At 44.0% G+C, this 20,822-nt stretch overlaps 1 protein-coding gene across 1 annotated transcript; it reads right to left on the bottom strand.

Annotated features, from left to right (window-relative positions):
- Window positions 1-41: 41 nt before the first annotated feature.
- Window positions 42-19,024, bottom strand: scn1ba (sodium channel, voltage-gated, type I, beta a). Its single transcript, XM_070965616.1, has 6 exons — window positions 16,925-19,024; window positions 6,274-6,440; window positions 4,678-4,915; window positions 3,455-3,596; window positions 3,051-3,122; window positions 42-2,145 (listed from the first exon to the last, which is right to left on the bottom strand). Exons 1-5 carry the CDS (start codon window positions 16,977-16,979, stop codon window positions 3,056-3,058), a joined length of 669 nt encoding a protein of 222 aa, XP_070821717.1. The 5' UTR covers window positions 16,980-19,024; the 3' UTR covers window positions 42-2,145; window positions 3,051-3,055.
- Window positions 19,025-20,822: the final 1,798 nt, after the last annotated feature.

The following is a 20,822-nucleotide window of genomic DNA, read 5'->3' as shown; positions in this document are numbered from 1 at the left end:
TTCCCATCTCTTTTCTTTTTGGCAAGCAACACTTCCACACCTACACACGAACTACAGTTTTATTCGCTGCTGAAAGAAAACACGTGGACACAAAGCAGACCAGCGACGTGGGGAGCAGTGTGGTTTTCGTTTCACTGGGTGGTACATCCGTGCAGCAGAAAGTGTTTGGATGATGCAAACGTGCATGCCTCAAAAGCAAATCCTTCAGTCAGTAAGCGATGTAGAAAATGGCTTAAAAAGGAAATACCACTCTTCCTCTTGGCTTCTTCTCAGCCTGCACTCATTGAACAGTCTACTGAATCAAAAAAATCACACGCCTGTCCCTTTGCTCATCCCATCATGCAGCTGTTCTGTATGAATTTCTCAGTTTAAATGCGTGTGTCCCCTTCTCGGTATCTCAAAATGTGTCAAAGTCAGTTTTGGTACAAAAGAGATGAACAGTAAACATGCAGAACGGCAGTGTTTGGCTGCCATCTAGTGTTCGCCAATAGGAACTGGCTGCCTGGAAAGAGATGCAAGAGCAGGTGCTACTCTAAAGATTTCTAACAAGGCTTCTTTCCTCCTTTTGGTTTCCACAGGCTTCACGCCGGGAGGCACTCTGGACAGGTTTTGTGGTGCATTCGCCCACGGCAGTGAGATCATAGCAATTTGCTGAGCCCTTAAGTTTCAACAAAGACACTTAAACGTTTGAGATTACACCTGCAAAGTCCCCTCTGTGGACAAATTCAGCTGAAAGTGACGCTTTCATGTCTCTTCAGGTAAATTGGTAAAGCTGTTTTTTTTTTTGGTTCTGGTGCAATAAAGTGGGCATTGTCTTCTCGTCGCAGGAAAACACACTTTGCTGTTTTCACTCCTTGTCACATGCTTTCATTAAAAGGGAATTCCACTGAAATTTAGCTTTAGATTGCTGATGCGCAGAAATTGACTATTCATCATTATGAGCTCTTGGGATCAAGGAAAAAACAGGAAAAACATCACTGTGTTGTCTGAGAATTTAAGATCAAACAGGATCTCATCTCAGTCGTTTCTCCAATCCAGAAACATTAAAAACATGACTGGCACTGAGTTTAAGCTACGAGTTCCTGTGTCTAACGACTGCAGGTCCCTTTATGAGGGCTCAAAACTCTGCAGATAAAACCGAATGCAACGACCTTCACCTGAAACGACATTCGTGACTCACTGAATTTCACCACTGTGCCAAAAGTGATAGTTCATCTCACATTTTTGTGACCTATAATTGTCTATATTAGAAATATTTGAAGAAGAAAAATGCATTTGATAAGTTGTCAGTCGGGGTTGGACCATTGATAGTGGTTTACCAGTTTATCATCAAGCTAATACATATACCATTAGGTGTCCTTAAAGTTTAGATATTGACCACCTGTGTGGACATCACTGATATGGTGAAGCTTCAGTTCTGTCTTTTTATTTTTATTTTCCATTTATTGTGTCCCATTTTGTCAAAATGCTGTTTTATGAGCCTCTTTTAGGGTGAAATTCTGCAGAAAAATACCAAATACTTATTTGGCATGAGAGCAAAATATCAGCGTTTTTCCAAAGAAAATTAGTAGTCAAATTTAATCTCACTGGTATTTGACAGTAATTTTTTTCCACCACAGCTTCAAAAACCTACAGGGAAACAATTAGCTTTTGGAAAACCTGTATCGGTCAAACCCTGATGTCAACACATAACGGAAATATGACAAAACTGATTAAAAACTGTGAAACACAAGTGTGACAGAACATCAGAAGCATGATGCCGGTCCTTTTGAAAAGCTCGTAAGCATGCAGATAGTGGATATACAACGTAGGCCTATAATATACTCTACATGTGTTCAACGGTTATCTGTGTATGCTTATACACGTGTATATACACTACAGCTCTCTCCTCCTCCAGCTGGAGGAGGTGGTCCTGCTGGACCTCGACCTGATGCATCCCTCCCGCCCCTCAGTGGGATACAGTTCAGCCTTTTCCATCCTTTCGCAGGAAGTCACTGAAAAAAACTTTACGAAGATCTTTCTCCTCTGTGGCTCCATTTTCCCATCGTGTGGAGAGGATGGCGGGAGGTGAGTGATGGTGAGAGGAGAGGGCGCGGGAGTGGATGTGAGATTCCTCAAGGAAGCAGTTTGGAGTTCTTCCTTGACCTGAAGTAAAAAACATAAAAGTGTCAGGAAAACGAATCATGAAAAGATATTTCAGCTTTCACTGGCTCTACTCTCTGAGGATCTAAAGTCCAAACAGACGTGTTTCAGGGGTCCAGGATAAAAATTAAACTGTCCTAAACTGAAGCGACGCATAGCAAAAGCACAAAAAGGAGGCAGAAAGGCTAATGGAAGCAAAAGTAATGATGCAATTTAACTGGGCCAATAAATGAAGTAATTTGAAGGCACAATTTATTTAACTGAGGGAGGAACAGAGCAGGTAAACGACTATTGAGAGTGTTGCTTTTTCTCAGTCTAATAAAATGCGTTTTAGGGGCTAAAATCTAAGTCTGCGCGTAAAAAAATGGCGTCCATGTTTTCTTAAAACTGGCAGGTGATCCTTTGTAGTGTAAGAGGGTAATAACGATGGGTGGGTGGAGCAGATTTCCACCTGACAAGGCAGGCATCTGGAGCAGCCTTCATTTGAACTGCTCATGTCTCTGAGACATGCGGCTAAATGTGGGCATTGCTTCACATTATGGGGTCACAAGCGTAAAAGAACCAGGGGCCAAAGCTGAGCCAAGGGACCAAAACATGAAGATTCGGCCCTGTTGACATATTAAGTAGCTGCACAGGTAACATATATTCAACGAAAAAACCTGAATGTTGTAAAATAAACATAGATAAACATAAATAATAAACAGTAAACATAAATAAACACAACATATCAACACAGAGGTGGACACTGAAAACAAAGAACTTTGGACCCAGATCTGCTCCTGTGGTGGTAACAACGCAGCAGGTGTAAACAAACTGTATAAGCATGGCGTGGCGTTGTAAACAAACAAAGGGAAAGCACACAACCAAACTGAACTCAGACATCAAGTTTAGAGAGAATCCAGACCTACCGGTGCTATTCTGCCACTTGCACACCTGCACAGTTATCTTTACTTTCGGACGCTATAGCTAAATACTCCGCCCTGAAGGAAAGAGTGGTAGAAAGGAGAAGAGGGAAAAACAGGCGGTCGAGGTCAGTGAAGCAGAATCAGAGCGAGACATCGGTTCAGTGTGGAAATAGAAAAATGTTTGTTATTTTGAAAAGAGCAGATTGAAACAGATTGTGAAAGCGGTTGGTGGGAAATCAGGACATTTGGACGGCCTAGCAGGATGTGAAAATAAAGGAGGGAGGCTGTGTGTGTGTGTGTGTGTGTGTGTGTGTGTGTGTGTGTGTGTGTGTGTGTGTGTGTGTGTGTGTGTGTGTGCGCGTGTGCGTGTGCGCGTGTGCGTGCGTGCGTGTGTGTGTGTTACATACGCGCTCTCTCTCAGAGCTTCCTCTCCTGCTGCCGCGATCTTCCTGTAGCAGTAAATCATCTCAACCACCAGCCAGAGCTGCAGCCCGATGATGGAGACGTACATCATCACCTCAGACAAGATGGATGCAAGTCCCCTGGTGACTGGAGAGACAGAGGGGGACAGAGGCTAAGATATACGGTATCAAGCTTGTGGAAAGGTGACTGGATGTCATTTGTACTATGAAAAGGACCTGGGCTGCTCAGGCTGTATATTTTTCAAACAACGTCGTCATAATTCACGACCTCCGGTCCTGAATTACAGGGTATCAGAATTCGTCAGTTCCTGATTGGCTGCTGCGGATAGGGTTTACCAAGCTGACATCCACAATTAATTTAAAGGTTACTGCTCAGCTTGGCAGTAAAAACAGCAACAACAACAACAAAACAAAACAAAAAGAAACAACACCAGTGACTGTGCCTGTTTTGAGCCATTAAAATTCAGAGGACCCAGCATTGAGCCATGGTGGACACCTCTGCTAATTCAAGCACTTGTTAAATTTGCCCATTTTGTACATATCAATGTACCTGCAGTAGGTATCAAAGTGATGTTGTTCAGATTACCGCTGCACGTGAATTAGCTGAGTTTCTCATCAGGAGTGGAATCGGGTGTGGTGGCCTGACGGGCCTGACGCTGGAGATGACTGCTAAGCAGCAGATGACTCTTTGACTTGTATTTGAAGCGACTAAACCGGGTGTCTTTGGGGAGACGTCAGGACATTCTCCAGCCGTGTTTGTGGTGGCAAAATCTTTTCCTAACCCTAAACAAGTGGTTTCTGTGCCTAAACCTAACCAAACCTTAAGTGCAGCATTGTCACAACATAAATTTTGAACCTGAAATGTTAAGAAACGTAAAGTTTGAATCCGTGCTTTGCAGAAACATAGAAAGGCAGCATTTATTCTGGTGATTGCATTGGTTGTTTAGTTTATTTACTCAGTTGTAATCTTTGCAAGTTGGTGTAAACAGTCTTTACGTCTGGTCTGTTCAGTCTTTGTAAGTTTCTGCTAGTCTTGAGGTTTGCTGTAAATTTTAAGGTGGCTCTTTGGCACATTCATAAGTGTCATTCGAAGTTCGATAAATCATGTCCCGGAACAATAAAACCGACAATGCAATGTCATAGTGGTTTCGGCTAATTTCAGCCCCCACTCACACATAATGTACAACACCCCTCCCATCTGTGCTTACGTTGTGGCACCACATTCATGTTGATAATCTTGGTGGTGTTTGTTTGATACTCGTAGTTGGTGTACATGAGGAGGCGGGTGAATATGCACTGGTAGGTCCCCGTGTCGTTGAAGGTCACGTTAAGGATGTAGATGGAGCCGTCCTGTAGGTCCTTGGTGTTCTTGCTGCCGTTCCAGCCCAGACGGCCGTCGAAACGTGGGTCAATGATCTGGGCTCTTTGGTCGTCATAGCTATATAACTGGAAGAGAATTACAGCATAGGATTTCGTTGAAAACGAGGCAAGACGAAATGGAGACTGTCAACATTCAGCAAAGTGATGACTAGAGTTTCAGGCATGTTTAAAGACTGCTGTTGCTACACGTTATAATCCATTTGCTCCAAATCAAGTAATTTTTGCTTCATTGCAAGTGTTAAGGCTCGTTGACACGTTTTGCAAGTGTTTTTTTTTAATGATAGTCTGCGTGTGGATTATAGTCCCATTTGTTTACATGGATACATAAAACAAGGACAGAAAGCTGCCGTTTCCTGCTGGATGTTGGTGGGTGCTGGTTGGGTTTTCCTTCCATCCTGGAGGAAACAGACTACTGGTTCCCACATCACCACTGCTTCCTGGTCAGTTACTGCATTTGGATTCTAAATGGGCTAAAGGGATCTCTCCTCCTAAGCATGTACTGTAATAGCCTCTTTGCTTTGCCTGGTGAGTACTCCTTGGGCCAGCAAATGTGCTGTCTTCCAGTCAACAGAAATGGGGGGCTGTCATGAAAAATGCAGCACTCTGCTCTCTCTCATGATAAATGCATTGCAGCCATTTCCCAGAAGAGGAGACAAACGACCTTGTTGTGATGAATGCGTTTGGGGCTTTATGCTGATTTTAGCTATTGCTTTATCTGGACACACAGGAACTCATTACATCGGGGAGAAAAGTCCATTTCAGATCTCCAAATTTACACAAAAACCAGCATTATGGATGTTTTTTGCAGCCTCTCTTCCAGGCCTCCTGGCTAGTTCAAGTCTCTTGCTCAGCTTTTAAGCAGGACATAGAGAGAAATCATGCTCAAGCTAGAGGTTGATGTGTTTTCCATTCTGACCCCAAAACTGTGCATTGATCTACTGCCCTAGATTTCCTCAAACAACATGCATTTTTTAAGAAAGAAGAAGTATTTAATGAAGTTTGATACCATTCTCATTTTGTACTTTAAATATGACACAAGAGCCAGAAGACAGTGAGCTTACATTAGTCAGCTGTGACTGTAAACGGGGAGAAAACGGCTTGACTACTCTAACAAAACCATTAGCAATTGTTCTTATTGATCCAATTCTTAATTGATTCTTGATCTGTTGTGGTCGAGGTGGCTCTAACTAATGGTGTTCTAACATTTACCCTCAATAACAGACGTGCTGCTTGGTCAGGAAGCGTTCCTGGAATTTAAACCTGTGTTGCATAGAGAGATGTTTCAGCAAATTGCTGGTGTTTCACTATCATCTTTGTGACATGAAGCCACGTTTTGGACTGTTTTTTCCTCTCCGCCATGACTCTTCCTTGTTGCAATGACGTTACTGCTCTGCGGTGCCGTCGAATTTCGTGTCTCTACTCACATGCGAGAACTCGGTCTCGTCTGAAGCTCTGAAGTACCAGTCGACGCTGGCTGTGGCGGGCACCTCGCCCCTCATCTTACATGAGATGCAGCCCAGTTTGAAGCCTTCGTTGGCAACGGCTTCTGTGTCCGAGTCCAACTCCACGCAGGCTCCATGGCACAGAGATGCTACAGAGTGAAAAGGATGAAGAGCACACAGTCAGAAACCTCCTGTATCACCTCACTGGGTGGCCATCATCCTCTTTTCATGTACCCGTGACTTGAGGGAGAGGTTGCTACATGGGCAGAGCTCTGATGTTTTCCAGTATCTCAGTACTTGCAGGCAAACTGTCTAAACAGCACTGTACAAAACAACGGTAGCTTGTGTAACTTTTGTATATTTGCGTGCTTGCGCCCAATGGCCATTGCATGCGTGTTTTTTCTTTTGTCACGGGCATATGCTTTTTTTTATTTCCACTCATCATTTCATTCATGGATTATTGTGAATTTGATTCAGTTGGTTTTCAGTTTTGTAGTAATTTACATTTGAGGTGTTTTTAATCTGTGAAACTGAGGGGAAATAAAGAGGTTGCAGTGAGCAATACTAGTTTCTTGCATTCTGTCAATTGGTAGCTGAGCTAAATTCATATATAGAAGCGTGAGTCTATATATGCCATCATCACCATGACACATCTCATCGGCCGGGAGTTACACACCTGTAACTCCAAATGTTTCTTTCTCACACTGCACCTTGCAGTTTCCACTGAGGCCTCAGGTTGGCTCTCAGCCAAAGATCTTGTGCTATTCTCAACTTTGACCTCTGGGGATGCTTTTGTTTCAAATCACAAGATGGGGGGAGGGAGATGTGGGAGAGGACAGGAAACACAATGCTGATCAGATGAACTCAAGATGAACTGAAATCACTGAAAGTTTGGTTTAGATTCACGGAGGCTGCACATGGTCCATGGCCTCGCGTACACAAATATAAAAACAAAGATCTATTCTTTTACTCCCTGAGACACAAATATCGCAGCACCAAAGTGAGAATTTAAAGAGTTATACAAATAGAAATGCCAGCACACTGCAGAGACACATGGAGGGGAGGAATGAGGGAGGAGGAAAGAAACAGAAAGTTAGCACAGGCTTCAGTAGTAACAGCCATTTTTGCAAGAGCATGGAGAGATGGGGAAGCAGGAGGGAAGAGGCCTAGAAGAGGCTGATGCACTGCAGAGAGAGAAGAGGGGGAAAAGGGGGGAGGAGGAGGAGAAGAGAAAGTTAAGAACATAATGTCAGACTTCACAGGCACAAAGATATTAAATCAAAAGTAAATGGACTCATTGCAATTGTATCAAAATAAGATATGAACCCGTGCATTGGAAACACAGAGCCCTGACCCAGCCGAACCCGAGGACGTCTAAACCCGAGCTGGACCTAGACTGGAGCTGGATTCAGTGCTTCCAGTGGACCTGAACGGAGTTTAAACTCCAGATCTCCTGCAGTCTCAGATATCCTGAGTGCTTGTACCAAAGCCACATTCAAGCAAGTAATTGGTTTGTTCAGATGGATAAAAACGCAGCATGCATTATTGATGATGGATCTCATTTCATCAGGACCTATCAGGTCCGCTGAAAACATAAAGGTTGATATCAGTTTCATACAACTCGGCCTTGTTTTCAGAGTTTTGGACATCATTCCTATCAGTAGTAATGTAGCTCTCACTGGCTTATTTGCAGAGATGCAGTCATGATTGATTTGATTGGTTTTATATTTCCTGTTTTATGTTGAAGGTTTATCTTTTGTGTCGTATTTTGCTTTACTTCCTGTGTTTTCCGGCCTGTGTGATTGTCTGATTGTGTTCACCTGTTCCTTCTTATTCTTCCCTCCTCTGTGAATTTAAGCCGGTTTTCTATTGTCTATTTGTACCACTTGTGTCCAGTGTTCTTGTCCTGTGAGTTTTCCCAGAGTTTCAGAGATTTTGGACTTTAGCTCTGTTTCCCCTGAACTTTACTTTTAGACTTCTGCTCCCTTTGTTTGGATTTTGATCCTCATCTGCCTCATCTGCCCATAAGCTTTGGGTTTGTTTGTCACTCATCTTAATAAATTTGTGGATCTGCACCAGCTCTTCCTTCAGGTCTGCATTTGAGTTCAATCCCTTGTTCCACTGTGACTCTTTACTGCAACAGCAACAAGTTAGTTCCTGGAAATGATCTTCCAAAGGATGTTACTTATCTTTATAAATTAATCAAATGCAAATATTGTTTCAGTGTTTCTTTTTCGCCATCAGATTTGTCACTGTTCAGAGAAACAAAGTCCAAAACTATGAAAATGAACCCTTTAAAGTAGCCTCTACGAAGACATGACATCCACCACAATAACTCAAATGAGGAAAACTTAAATGTCTGAACCTACAAACAGGGTTCAGTCAGGGCCAGGGTCTTGGGTTTTCATGTTTTCTGGAGGGCGGGTCTGTTGAGGACCTCTAGATTATAACGAGCAGACCTGAGGCAAACACCATTTGCACATCTTCTCCTGAACTGAAGGTATTCACAGAGGGCAATGCACATAATGTTTTATGCTTTTTGGCTTAATCTCTGCCATCTAATTAGCTTCTTGCAGGTTACAAATGTGACTCGACTGTTTGTGTTGATTACAGGCTGCTGTGAGATGCACCAGCTGTCAGTGCTGCAGCTAATCCTCGTTTGCCAATAGAGGTCGATGAAAGTCATTCATCACTTCATGCCCCTGTGAAATCTCACAGGAAATCAACTAACAGACACCAGCAAATGTGGGGTTAAACATTGATATGCAATGATATTTTGACTCAAGTCTGCGAGGGATTCTATCATATCAGCTTCCAGGCGGAAAGACAGAAAGGCAAAGAGACACCAGACAGACACAAGAGCGAGACATCCCATGCAGAAAAACACGGAGGGGTTTGAGATGGGTTATTGACTGCTCAGAAAAAAGGAGGTGAGACCTAGAACACAGACAGAGGAGACACATTACAACAACAACAAAGCACATGTTTGACGGACAACAGGAAGTAAACTAAGAGGACGTCTGAAGACAGAAGAGGGCCCTTAAGTTGCAAGACGAAGGGGACAAAAAAAGAACATACAGATGAGAATCTAGCAGGAACAGCAGCACACAGACAGTGTGAGGCAGTAATCCTGAGGGAGGCGGGTGACGCACAGACAGGCAAGATTGTGCAAGGTGAGCACAGATGCTGCTGACTGTCCGAAGCTGAGACAGCAAGTTAAGAAGACAGCGTGAAGACACAGCGAGAGAGAGAGAGAGAGAGAGAGAGAGACGAGCATGCAAGCAGACACAAAAGGAAGTGCACATCCAAAGTGCAGACTAAACAGAGTCCACCAAACCGCCTGAGCAGCAGGACACATACACACAGAGCATCAAAAATGCAAATCCATTGCGTAATCTGGGGACTGAGGGTCAGGATTATGCAACGGATATTCCAGAAAATGCAGATTAGGAGTTTTTTTTCCTGACGGGGGGCTGTCTTGTTAATCCCTCATATCATTTGCTACATGCCCCTGAGGCCGACAAAGCACAAATACTGACTTAAAGCTTCAGCTGCACAAAAGACCGTCCACCCACTGAGCTTAGCTATGCTATCACATCGCTGGGAGCTAAAGGAAATACAAAAACGATGAAGGCGGTTCGCTGATGTGGCCAAAGTGAGAGGTAGGAAAGAAAACTGGACGAAGCAACAGCAAAAAGAGACGAGGGAGGGCAACATCTGTTGCCATGGCTGAGTTACCAGTGACATAAACACACACACATACTGTAAGCATACCTAACCTGGGGAAATGCCAAGCATCCATGATATTTCCCTTGACACCAAGCAAGAGACTTTCCACTGGAACAAGTAGAGCAACGGAGCACGCTGCACTGTGAGCGTCTCTTTCATTTCACTCCACAGAGCTGTCATGTTGGCGTGGCGGGTGAAGTGATGGCACACTGATTTGTCAGTATGGAGCAAGCCTGAGGAAGCCCTGCCTGCTTCTCTGTCTGTATGGCTTTTCTTAAAGCAGCTCAACCATTTTCCAAGAGCATAGTTTGTACTTATATAAAAGCTTATTTCAGATCTCAGCGTTGAACCGAAGTCACACAAACAAACTAACTGACTGGGGCAGCGGTGGACCCGCTCCTGTGTTCTGCGAGGTAAAATGACTGTTTTTGTCAGTGCAGTCTGGTGGCTTTGAACACAAAAACAAAAGGATCTTACTGCTGAACCGCAAAGGTCTCTGTAGCAGTCATTTCCACAATGTTGTCAGACTCCTAGAAGAGTGATCAGAGCCTGTCAGAGGCAAAAACAAGCCCTTTCAGTGGGCTTGCTTTGATTGCGCAATTTCCACTGAAGATTATGTAGTAGCCATTGCAGCCTGTTTCACAGCTGCCAGCTGAGGCAATCTGCTGGACCAGTTCCAAAAGTTTTGCACCTGTTAGTCACTTAGCCACCAAAATATGTAAAAAAAAAATAACCCCAGGTAGAAATACTGGAATTACCCTTTAAGTATTAACTTAGTTGCTCTCAACACAAGTATAAAACCAAAACCTTGTCACATTATATTCATTTATTTTTCTCACAAAGTTTGGTTTCTCTTCTTGCTCTGGAAAATAATATATAGACAAAAATGTAAATGTTTATATACTTCTAGTTTTCAACAGCAAATACATTTTGAGAGAAACATAATGCTACTCAAATTCCCATTTCATTTCAAATTTCCCATCTCACTTCATTCCTTTCTCTGCAGTTCAGGCACAAAGGCTCTTTGTAATCTATATTCAATGACATTTTGTTCTGCATAATAGATCAGAATCTGTTTTGAAGAATCAAACACAAGGCGCACATTCACTCTTTCCTCAAGAAGTCCTTGGCTCAGTACTCAACTACAGTACTACAGTATTCCACTTGTTGGTGACATTTGCATGTCACACAATATTCAATATAGTCAGCTTTTCATGGCCGGATATTCTGACTTGTGAAAGCAGGAAACGCACAGCTGGAACTAATAACATGAATGATGGCTTTGTCACACGTAGCTGCTCCGGTTCTACTGACAGATCATCGCAAATTGTGATGAGAAAACTGAAGAATTATATTCCAAAATTCAATGTTAAGATGCATTACCCGGTGCTGTTAGCTGCTGTGGCAGAGCTGTGCAACAGGGTAGAAACTGCATTGATTCGGCATCTTGTTGGCTTGTACGATTGATATGGCTAACGTGTTAGCATTCTATTGCCTGTTTAGGCCTGTTTTTGCCTGCAGACTTGGAGCAACATTAGCATGTATTTGTAGCTGTGCATCTGGCCCGCTGACAAATGTACACAAGGTCAATATTCACTGTCTTTTATCTCCGCTTTGGTCACCACCACCTCCTACATATCCTGCTCTTTAGCTGCTCAAAGCTCCACTACGTTCACCAGCTGGTCACTGACTTTTTTTTTTCCTTGCTGGGGAGGTAGAGTACAGTGAGCGTGTTGGACCTTTTCTGCTGAGACCAGCCTCCTGCTGCTGTTGGAGTAACGAGGTTTCTAAAGCGGTTAGGCTGCAAAACCAAAACAATGAGCTGAAAGACCCTCAAACGCCCTATAGATACAGGCAGCTGCGATGTCATTTAACAGCAGCATGAGAGGCTGGTACGCCACACATACTATACACCATTGTTGGAAAAGGAGCTCTTAAATTTCCTGCCAATGAATCACGCTTCCAGTATCACTTTCTCCAGCGCAGGGTCCGGCTCTCTGAGACTAGGCTTTTACCAGCTGAAGGGACGTGCACGTGCACAAGCCTCCTACCACGGCTTTAACTTAGTCATCCAGCAGTCCTTTTTGTCAACACAGGTGACACATTGTTCAAAAATCCCTCCGCACACAGAAAATGAGCTGCATGTCCTGATTCACACTGTCCTGGTCTGCCCCTGTGCAGCTCTGACACACACACATGCACACAAGCACTTTCCAGAAGCACCATCTCATGTCAGCGTTCGGGCGGCGTGAAGCGGTACGTCATCAATGCTGATGAAGCATGGAAGCAATGAAAGCACTTAGGAGCTTCACGTCTCTCTTCTTATTGGTCTGTCTGCCTCCAGGACATCAACTCCCTATGCTCTGCTTTTTTTCACCTTTCTTGAGAGATTGTTACAGCTGATTTCCTCAGCGTTTCCCGCAACTCTCTGCGGCTGCACAGCTGTGTGGTAGCTCCAGTTACTGTTCAGAGTTTAAAGTCAGAGGGATTTTTGCATTTGTGTATTTGGAAGATCTGGAAACTTCTAAAATGCTTTCATAGTCCACACATTTGAGGGTTTTTTACCTGACAGTGACAGTATTTGGTGTTGAGGCAGGAATCTTAAATGTACTTATTTTGCAGCACATTCTGCCCTTTTACAAACTGATATATTGGGAAAAAACTACTGATTAAAAGTGGTACTTAAGTTGAAAATAGTATATGCATTCAGTGGGTCAATAAACAGGTCTGCACTCATAACATTTTATTCTTCCCAGAGGGGTCTTACAAAGTATTGTTTTCTTTAGACTTGAGAAACGTGAAGCAATCTAATAACAACATTATATTAAACTGTAAGACAATGCATTGTGGCTGCACGGTGGTGCAGCAGGTAGTGCGCGTGCCTCATAGCAAGAAGGTTGCCAGTTCGATCCCCGGGTCAGGCGGGGCCTTTCTGTGTGAAGTTTGCATGTTCTTCCCGTGCATGCGTGGGTTCTCTCCGGGTACTCCGGCTTCCTCCCACAGACCAAAAACATGCTCATTAGGTTAATTGATGACTCTAAAATTGTCCGTAGGTGTGAGTGTGAGTGTGAATGGTTGTTTGTCCTTGCATGTGGCCCTGCAATCGGCTGGCGACCGGTTCAGGGTGTACCCCGCCTCTCGCCCATTGTAGCTGGGATAGGCTCCAGCCCCCCGCAACCCCGAAAGGGATAGGCGGTATAGATAATGGATGGATGGACAATGCATTGTTACTGACTTCAGGATAATTGCTTTTGCAGTTTCACGCTGATCACAAGGGTCAAATAAATCATTATAAGTGCAGAGCACAACGCCTAATTGGCTATTTTGAAGGCGTGTTAACAATAATTCCTGATAAACCGATGAGTTCTCAGCTCTACAAACACAAACTGAGCTGTGTGGAAGGTCATCTCGTCCTTCAAAGCCCCTCTAGCTACAGGCCACCCTGGTGCCGCCGACCTCTGTGGCACAGCTGGATGAGCAGGGGCTCAGGTGTGTGCGTTTGTCTGTCATGTGCGTGACACAAGTTAGCAGGACACGTGCAGCCTGCAATTAGGGTGCGGCGACACAGTATCTCGCTCCAGATTCGTGGCTTAGAGTAGACCTTGCAGTGAAAAAAGCGTCCAATAGAATTGAAATTAGACTCTCTTCAGAATGAGCTTCGAGGCTTCAGAGTCCGACAGCAGCTGCAGACGAGGCACAAATGAGCGATAGCTGCTGAAAATCACATGCATGTTTGTGTTCACGTTGCAGGGCCGCTCATATGGAGTGCATCAATCAAGACCTCCATGTTTACAACAATTACGAGGCAATAAATATAGATCCAGACATCCTGTATGTTGCTAGAAGCCATTGCAAGTGTCGTAGGACAGGCCTGAAGACAACGATGACACAATATTATATGAGAGGTTGAAAGCAAGCTCAGCTGGAAGAAAGGGCGATTCACATCCTCACACAAAAGCTTTCAGTCTGAAAAATTAGTCAACTTTTAAGGGAAGATTGGCCAGAAATAAAGCTTTGAGCTATAAGTGTTGAAAAATCTGAAAAAAAGCACTCAAAATTCTGCTTTATATTAATGTGCTATTTTCCTAAATTAAGCTATTTGGAATAATGACCAACAGTATCACAAGTCAGAGTAAGCTGAAGTACAAACCAGTTATCATACGTAGTACTTTTTAAAAACTCGCTGCAGTGCATCTCTTGAGAAGGTATAAATAGTTTATGTTCTGTAATGCAATCTCCAATTTGTGCAGATGCAGCGGTTGGAGCGAGGGATGGAATGGACATGGATCCAAACGAGAAGACGGTGTGGTTGTTTCGACATCCTGCTGACAGCCATCTCCTTTGACCAGAAGTTCACGCCTGAGCCATTTGCAGACTAAATGGCTCCTTTCTGAGTCTCTCTGCTGCGTGCATTAATTAAGGTGGCCATCGGATCCATTAGGTTTTATGAGCCTCTGCTTTGGCTTGAAAGCAAGCGGCCGTCAATTGATTGTTTAGTTTGAGTCGAATGTGAAGGCGCCGTGGCCAGATGATGCAGCTCATCTTCAATCAGAGTCTGGTTAAAGAAATAGTTTTTCTTTTTTCCTTCTTTCAAATGGGATTTCCTGTTTCTGTCCAGATGGGTTCGTATTGATATCAGCTGCAGCTCAGTAGCATTTAGTTTGTGTCATTTAAAGCCTCCTTGTTTTGGAGGAAACTGGTGGCTGCAATGAGATCTTTAGATTATTGTGAATGATCACGATGTTACACTTGGAAAGAGAGAAGCTGAAGTAGGTTTTTGGCGCCCTGAGCATCACTAAAAATGCTCATTTTGATAGGATGAACTACAGATGAAGTCTGTTTTCTTGTATTTTGGGGTGAGCTGTCCCTTTATTTCTTCTTTTCCTAATTATATTCTCCGTCGCCAACCTTAATTCAGATGGAACTCAGGCTGACAAAGCATGTGATCACCATCAGATCACCCTGGTTATTATTTAATTGTTGTAATATCTGTTTTCTTTCGCTCAGAAACTTCTTGAACTCCATCCCGTGGTTTTTTTTTAGCTCGTGTAAAAAGCACATTTCGAAATACAAAGAGCACAAGCTGTTGTTTTTATCAGCCTCAATCTGTTCCTCTCCTCCTCTTTTGGGAGATTCCATCCAATTTCCTGTCTCATCTCATGTCCTCTCCCTCACCGCGTCCAGCTCCAGATGTGCTCGCTCACTTCTGTCCTTAACTAACCCGCTGGCTCCTCTCTCTCTCTCTCTCTTTCTGTCAATCAAGGTTGTGTAACCTTCTTACTTTTTGTCGCCAAGCTTCACTTCTTTGCTCGCTCTCAGCTTCCTGGCTCCACTTTCTGCAGCTCTGCCTGCTTGTTTTCAACCTCATGTCTTGGAGTTACTGACACCTCATGTAAAGGAAGAACAGACAATAATGATTAGATTTTTTCAGATTATGGGGCTGTGTTGAATGCCAGACCGGCATCTCCTTTTGGGTTTAGTTTTAAATCCCAGTGCTTAAAATTAGATTGCTTCTGATAACAACATGCCAACTAAAAAATGTTGTGGTTTGCTTTGGTTATACAAAAAAGTTAAAGCTTTGCAATAAAAAATATGTATGTGATTTGTTAACCTGCCGTCCTCTTCCTGCAGTAGCAGGGGGAGTGCAGGGGCAGATGTGTTAAGTTTAATATGTTTGTCTAGTCTAATCTAAAAATGAACAAATCACCGGCTGGTTGTCACACATTTATTAACATCTACATCTTGTTTAAATTGCCTCCAGTCATTTTTCATGCATGCCAGCTGCTAATTTTCAAATAACGCTAGAGGCCATAAATAAAGAGCCGTGGCTGTGATCATAAATTTCTTAAGACGGGCTGGTGAGGGATTATATCCTTGCAGAGCTGCTTCTCTTCCTGTGGGTGTCAGGAGACTGACAGTAATTTAACAATGACGGATTATGCAGCTCGGTCAGCGTTTTTCACGATGTAAAGGGATGAATGGCAGCAGCATTATAAATCGCAAACGATACAGATGCCAGCAAGAGGAACGGGAAGGCTGAGGGCAACTCAGGTGAAGGGCACGTACAGTAGAGACCTGACCCGAAACACAAACAACAACAACAACAACAACATAAACAACTCATCACTCGCTGCATCCACTCACTGAGAATATCCGTTCTCCTGATTTCAAGATGAAACGATTTAACCATTAATTCACTGGTCAAGCGACAGAATATTGATCAATTTAAATCAAGTATTGGGCCAATTTTTCATGCAAAGACACCAAAACATTCTCCAGCTTCTCCATTGTGAGATTTCATATCACTGTAAACTGAACATCTTTGGGTTTTGGAGCGTCGGCCAGACGTTTGATGACCTTTAGGAAGTCGTGACAGGCATTTTAACTGTTTGCTGCTATTTTGTAAACTGCTTATAAGACAAATTAATGAAGAAAAATGTGGCAGATGAATCAATAATGAGTTAGTTGCAGGGCTAAACTACAAACACACACAAACACACACATCAGAGGAGACCTCTGTGCCCCAGTGCAACACACAGGGAGGGATGAATAATCTACATTGTTCTAGACCTTTGAATACACAACGGATGCTGTATGTGCATGCATGTGTGCGCGTGTGCTGTGTGTGTCCTCCATTTCAACACTGCCACATGTTCTAATCTCATTACTCAAAAAAAGAAAAAAAAACCCTGAACATCTGGGCTTTTAGCGAGCAATCCAGCACAATGATGAAACCACAAACACCCACTCACACATCTGCATCTGAGCACACACACGCCTCCAAACAGAGCAGACAGCGGCAGATGAGGCAACATCAGACAACAGGAAACACCTCAACAGCAGTAACGAACAGCGGGGGGTTTGGATGGTGGCACGTAAACGTGCGCAACCTCTGCCCACTCACCTTGAAGCGCCAGGAGGGCCAGAGGTACCAGCAGCAGGTCTGGCACTGCAGGCATCCTGACAGGAGAAAAAACACTGCTGGCGGCTCTCAACGGCGTCAAAACACACCACAAACACTCACACACACTCACACACTCCAGAATGGGAGATACAAGACAGATGTACAGCAGCTATTCCAGCTCGGTGATGAGCAAAGACGTCCTGACTATGATTAAAAGTCTGGAAGGTTAGAAGAGGAGACTCTTTCCTGAGGCTGCTGGGACTCTGGGTGTGGTCCGCCCGGGTGTCTTTCTTCTCCTGTTTTTTTTTCTCCAGCTGATACAAGAGCTGGAAGGAGGGGTGGGTGGGTCTTCGTGCTGATCTGGTCTTCTTAAGCACCTCAAAAACCTGACAGCAGCAGTGTCTCCTCACCCTCTGAAGGTCTGAATCACACTGTGCTGCTGGAGAGTGTGTCCAGCCTCTCAGTGTGTCCGCATATAGAGTTACCAGAGGGAGGAATCTGTCCAAGTTTCAGGTTTCGGCCTCTTGTCGCTTCAAAAGGGCCTTTGTTCAACTATTTATACTCTGTGGCACACCCTGAGGCCTGTTTAGCTCCACAGTGAGACTGCATGCACCAAATAATGCCAGTGTCCTGACACACAGACCGCTCATTAAACGGCACCGTCAGTGATTCACATTAAAAGCTACTGGAAGACTGATAGGCTGATTTGAGAGGGGACGGACGGTGCTGAGCTGTCCGGTGGGAATTTGGTGCTGAAAATGGAAGACGAGGTGCGTGAGAGAGTCGTGCAATGGAGCTGAGGGTGACTGTGCAGCAAAGTCTGTTAGAAATGTCAAAATGTTGCATGCATGAACGCCTCCGGCTGGAAACATTGAGCAGCACTTCCTGACTTTTCCCTCATGTAGGAGTGCAGATGTGACCCCTGCAAAAAGGAGGGTCAGTGCTGGATAGAGCCACAGCGCAGAGCAGTGTGAAGTGTCCTCTCGCTTGCTTCCGCCTCTCTTTGGTTTAGGAAGAAATTACAATTATCAGCTTTTGTTTTTTACTGTTATTGCCTCACGTGTTATTGCTTTCTCTCTGCAGTCCAAATTGCAGCTTCACAACTACACATCTCTCCTTAAAACTCGAGGCAGCGATCGAGGGCAGAGCCTTTAGACTTACTCAGGTGAAATCATCGGCTGTCTGCGCGCACCAGTTAAACCATATGGTTTGTTGGGCTGCTCTGTGCGCGTGGTGTTTCACGGGCTGCAACGGCACAGGTGGCTCTGGTGCTCAGACGGGTCACCAGCACATGACAGCCGTCTCAGAGGCATGCACTGAGCGGCTTAAGGGGGAGTTATTTACACCGCTGCCCACCTTCTGTGCGTCTTCCTTGGCTAAAAAAAGTGCGCCGTTGTTTTGTGCATTCCGGCGGTGCGGCTTTGCGTTTGAACCGATCATACAAGAAGCTACAATCAACCAATCTCGCATCGGTGGATTTGCTATAAATGCCTAAAATCCTGCCTGTCCTCTTTTAAAAATCCCATCAACGCAGCAGAGCGCAGCGTCCCTTTTACCTGTCACCTCTTAACCAAACCCCCTTCAAAAAAGCAAAAGCAAACAAATGCTGCGCTTTTCCTCACTGATATCCTTGAAACGTCTCCTGCTATTGATGGGGCAGAGATGGACGGCTTCCATCCCACGTCCGGCCGCCAGATGCTGGAAGTCCCTCTGCTCCCTCACCGGGTATCATCGGAGGGATTTCAGGCTCGAGCGCAACATAGAAAAAAATAAAAAACAAAAAACAAATGCCCTTCCTCTTCTTATTGGCTTCAACAGGAGACGCGCGCCGGGAAATGTCACCAGGAGACACGCATATCCCCCCTGGAGATGCTGCGCGACGCGTCAAAATTAGGAAAAGCGGAGGGACACACACAGAAAGAGAGGGAGAAATCAGTAAACTCCAGAAATGACATGGTGCGTCAGAGGAAGGATGCCGCGCTAATCAGTCTTTGGGATGGGTGAAGGCTGGGGGAGGGAGGTGCATGCAGGAGGAGGAGGAGGAGGAGGAGGAGGAGGGAGGGTGTGATGCATTGCAGCAGAGGGATGGAGAAAGGAGAGGAGGAGGAGGGAGAATATAGAGCCGTCGTTATGGCAACAGTGATTTTATGTGATGTTTTCATCCCTTCCAGAAACCTCCACGTGTTGGCAAAGACAAGTCAGGCCAGTGATACCACAGGAAAACTGAAAGTTACAGGAGGATCAGGCGCGTGATGTCCACAGAACTACTCCGCTTTTTTAAAAGTTTGGATCTACGAAACACATTGAATCCAAAATAAAAGATAACACATATGTAACATAAAAACAGGACAGACGCAGAGTGAAGATTCAAAGGTTTATTTGTCACGTACACACAGTATCATGTGGGCGGAAATGCAAGCTTGTGCTTTAGTCTAGTGTATAAAAATTACTTAAATATTCAAAGAAGCAGTCATAGACAAATGTAAAGAGGCAAAATCTACATGTCACAAATGCAAATATGCAATGGCAGGCAGTGCAAAGCAAAGACATAAGAAAAATTAAGCAATAACATGTTTTATTTAACATTGATGGATCTTTTATTGACCTGTTATTGATGTAACACGGATACATAAATCAAATAAAACGGCCTGAAAATGTTTCGGAGCATTAACACACAGTAATAAACCAAATAAAAGAAACATCCCGTATATTTGACATTGTTTTCAGCCACTTGTGGATGCCAGAAATACATAAATATATTGAGCATATGTGTTTGTATTCATGCTGTGAGGTGTTACACGCTGTGCTCACTGTACTGTAACTGTTCTGCAGCACACATTAGTCACAGTAATCACAAATCACAGTCACTGCCGCGGCCCCTGAGCTAGCATTGCTCCTGCTCTGCTTCTGAGTCATCTGACTCATCATCTGGCAGAAAGACAACAAATCAATCCTCATCACCAGTTTCTGCACGCGCGCCTTTATTTTCAGTTACGGCCATGACAACCTTGAAATGTCAAAGACGGCGAAGTGCCACCATGTTGATGTGACAGTGGAGATTAATCCTCAGTCTTGTTTAGCTCAGTTTGGTGGAGCAGTGACACCACAGTGCCACCATGAAGCCAAACAGGAAAACACAGCACGCTGCGCTCAGCCGTCAGCTGCACCTCGAGCTGGAACGGCCTCATGCAACAGTGCTGCAAATATCCCACCTCAGGACGGTGTGGACTGTGTCCCCAGGCCCTGTTGTCTCATGATCCCTCCATGGGTGCAGTCTGGTTGGAGATCAAAATGACAGCCATCTTTTTTTAGATCATTTCCTGTTATAGCATTTAAACCTGTTTCTTTCTTTCTTTCTTTCTTTCTTTCTTTCTTTCTTTCTTTCTTTCTTTCTTTCTTTCTTTCTTTCTTTCTTTAACAAAAGTACACTTAGTACATTTTGTCACCTTCAAGTATAGTAAGTGTACTCAAGAAGTCCTTCAGTGCTGCTTCAGTAATATAATTACAAGTATAATTAAGTCCACCAGTGGAAATCTGGATTCCTGAGCATTCAAACACACTTGCAGTGGGGGAGACCGGGGACAATTGTAACACTTTTTGTTTGAGCAGGTGTAACTCAGCTGTTGTTTGTGCTGGAGATCTCAGATTTTGACATGTAGTACCCATATTTGTCTGCTATAAAATACATTCACTTGTACTTTTAATACACCATCACAGTTTAAGTAAATTATTGTCAAATACAAAGTGGAATGTTGTTACAACCTACCCTGGTACTGGGGTAAGTTGTAACACTACTAGGGGATGGTTGTAACACTTAAATTGTTATACTTAAAAAAGATCCACACTAATAATTATATGCAGGAACTTTAATGAATTATAAAGAAGGAACAATATAAAT

The sequence above is a fragment of the Chaetodon trifascialis genome, chromosome 7 (genome assembly GCF_039877785.1).
Source record: "Chaetodon trifascialis isolate fChaTrf1 chromosome 7, fChaTrf1.hap1, whole genome shotgun sequence".
NCBI classification, from domain to species: domain Eukaryota; kingdom Metazoa; phylum Chordata; class Actinopteri; order Chaetodontiformes; family Chaetodontidae; genus Chaetodon; species Chaetodon trifascialis.
This window is presented reverse-complemented; position numbering and strand designations above follow the sequence as displayed.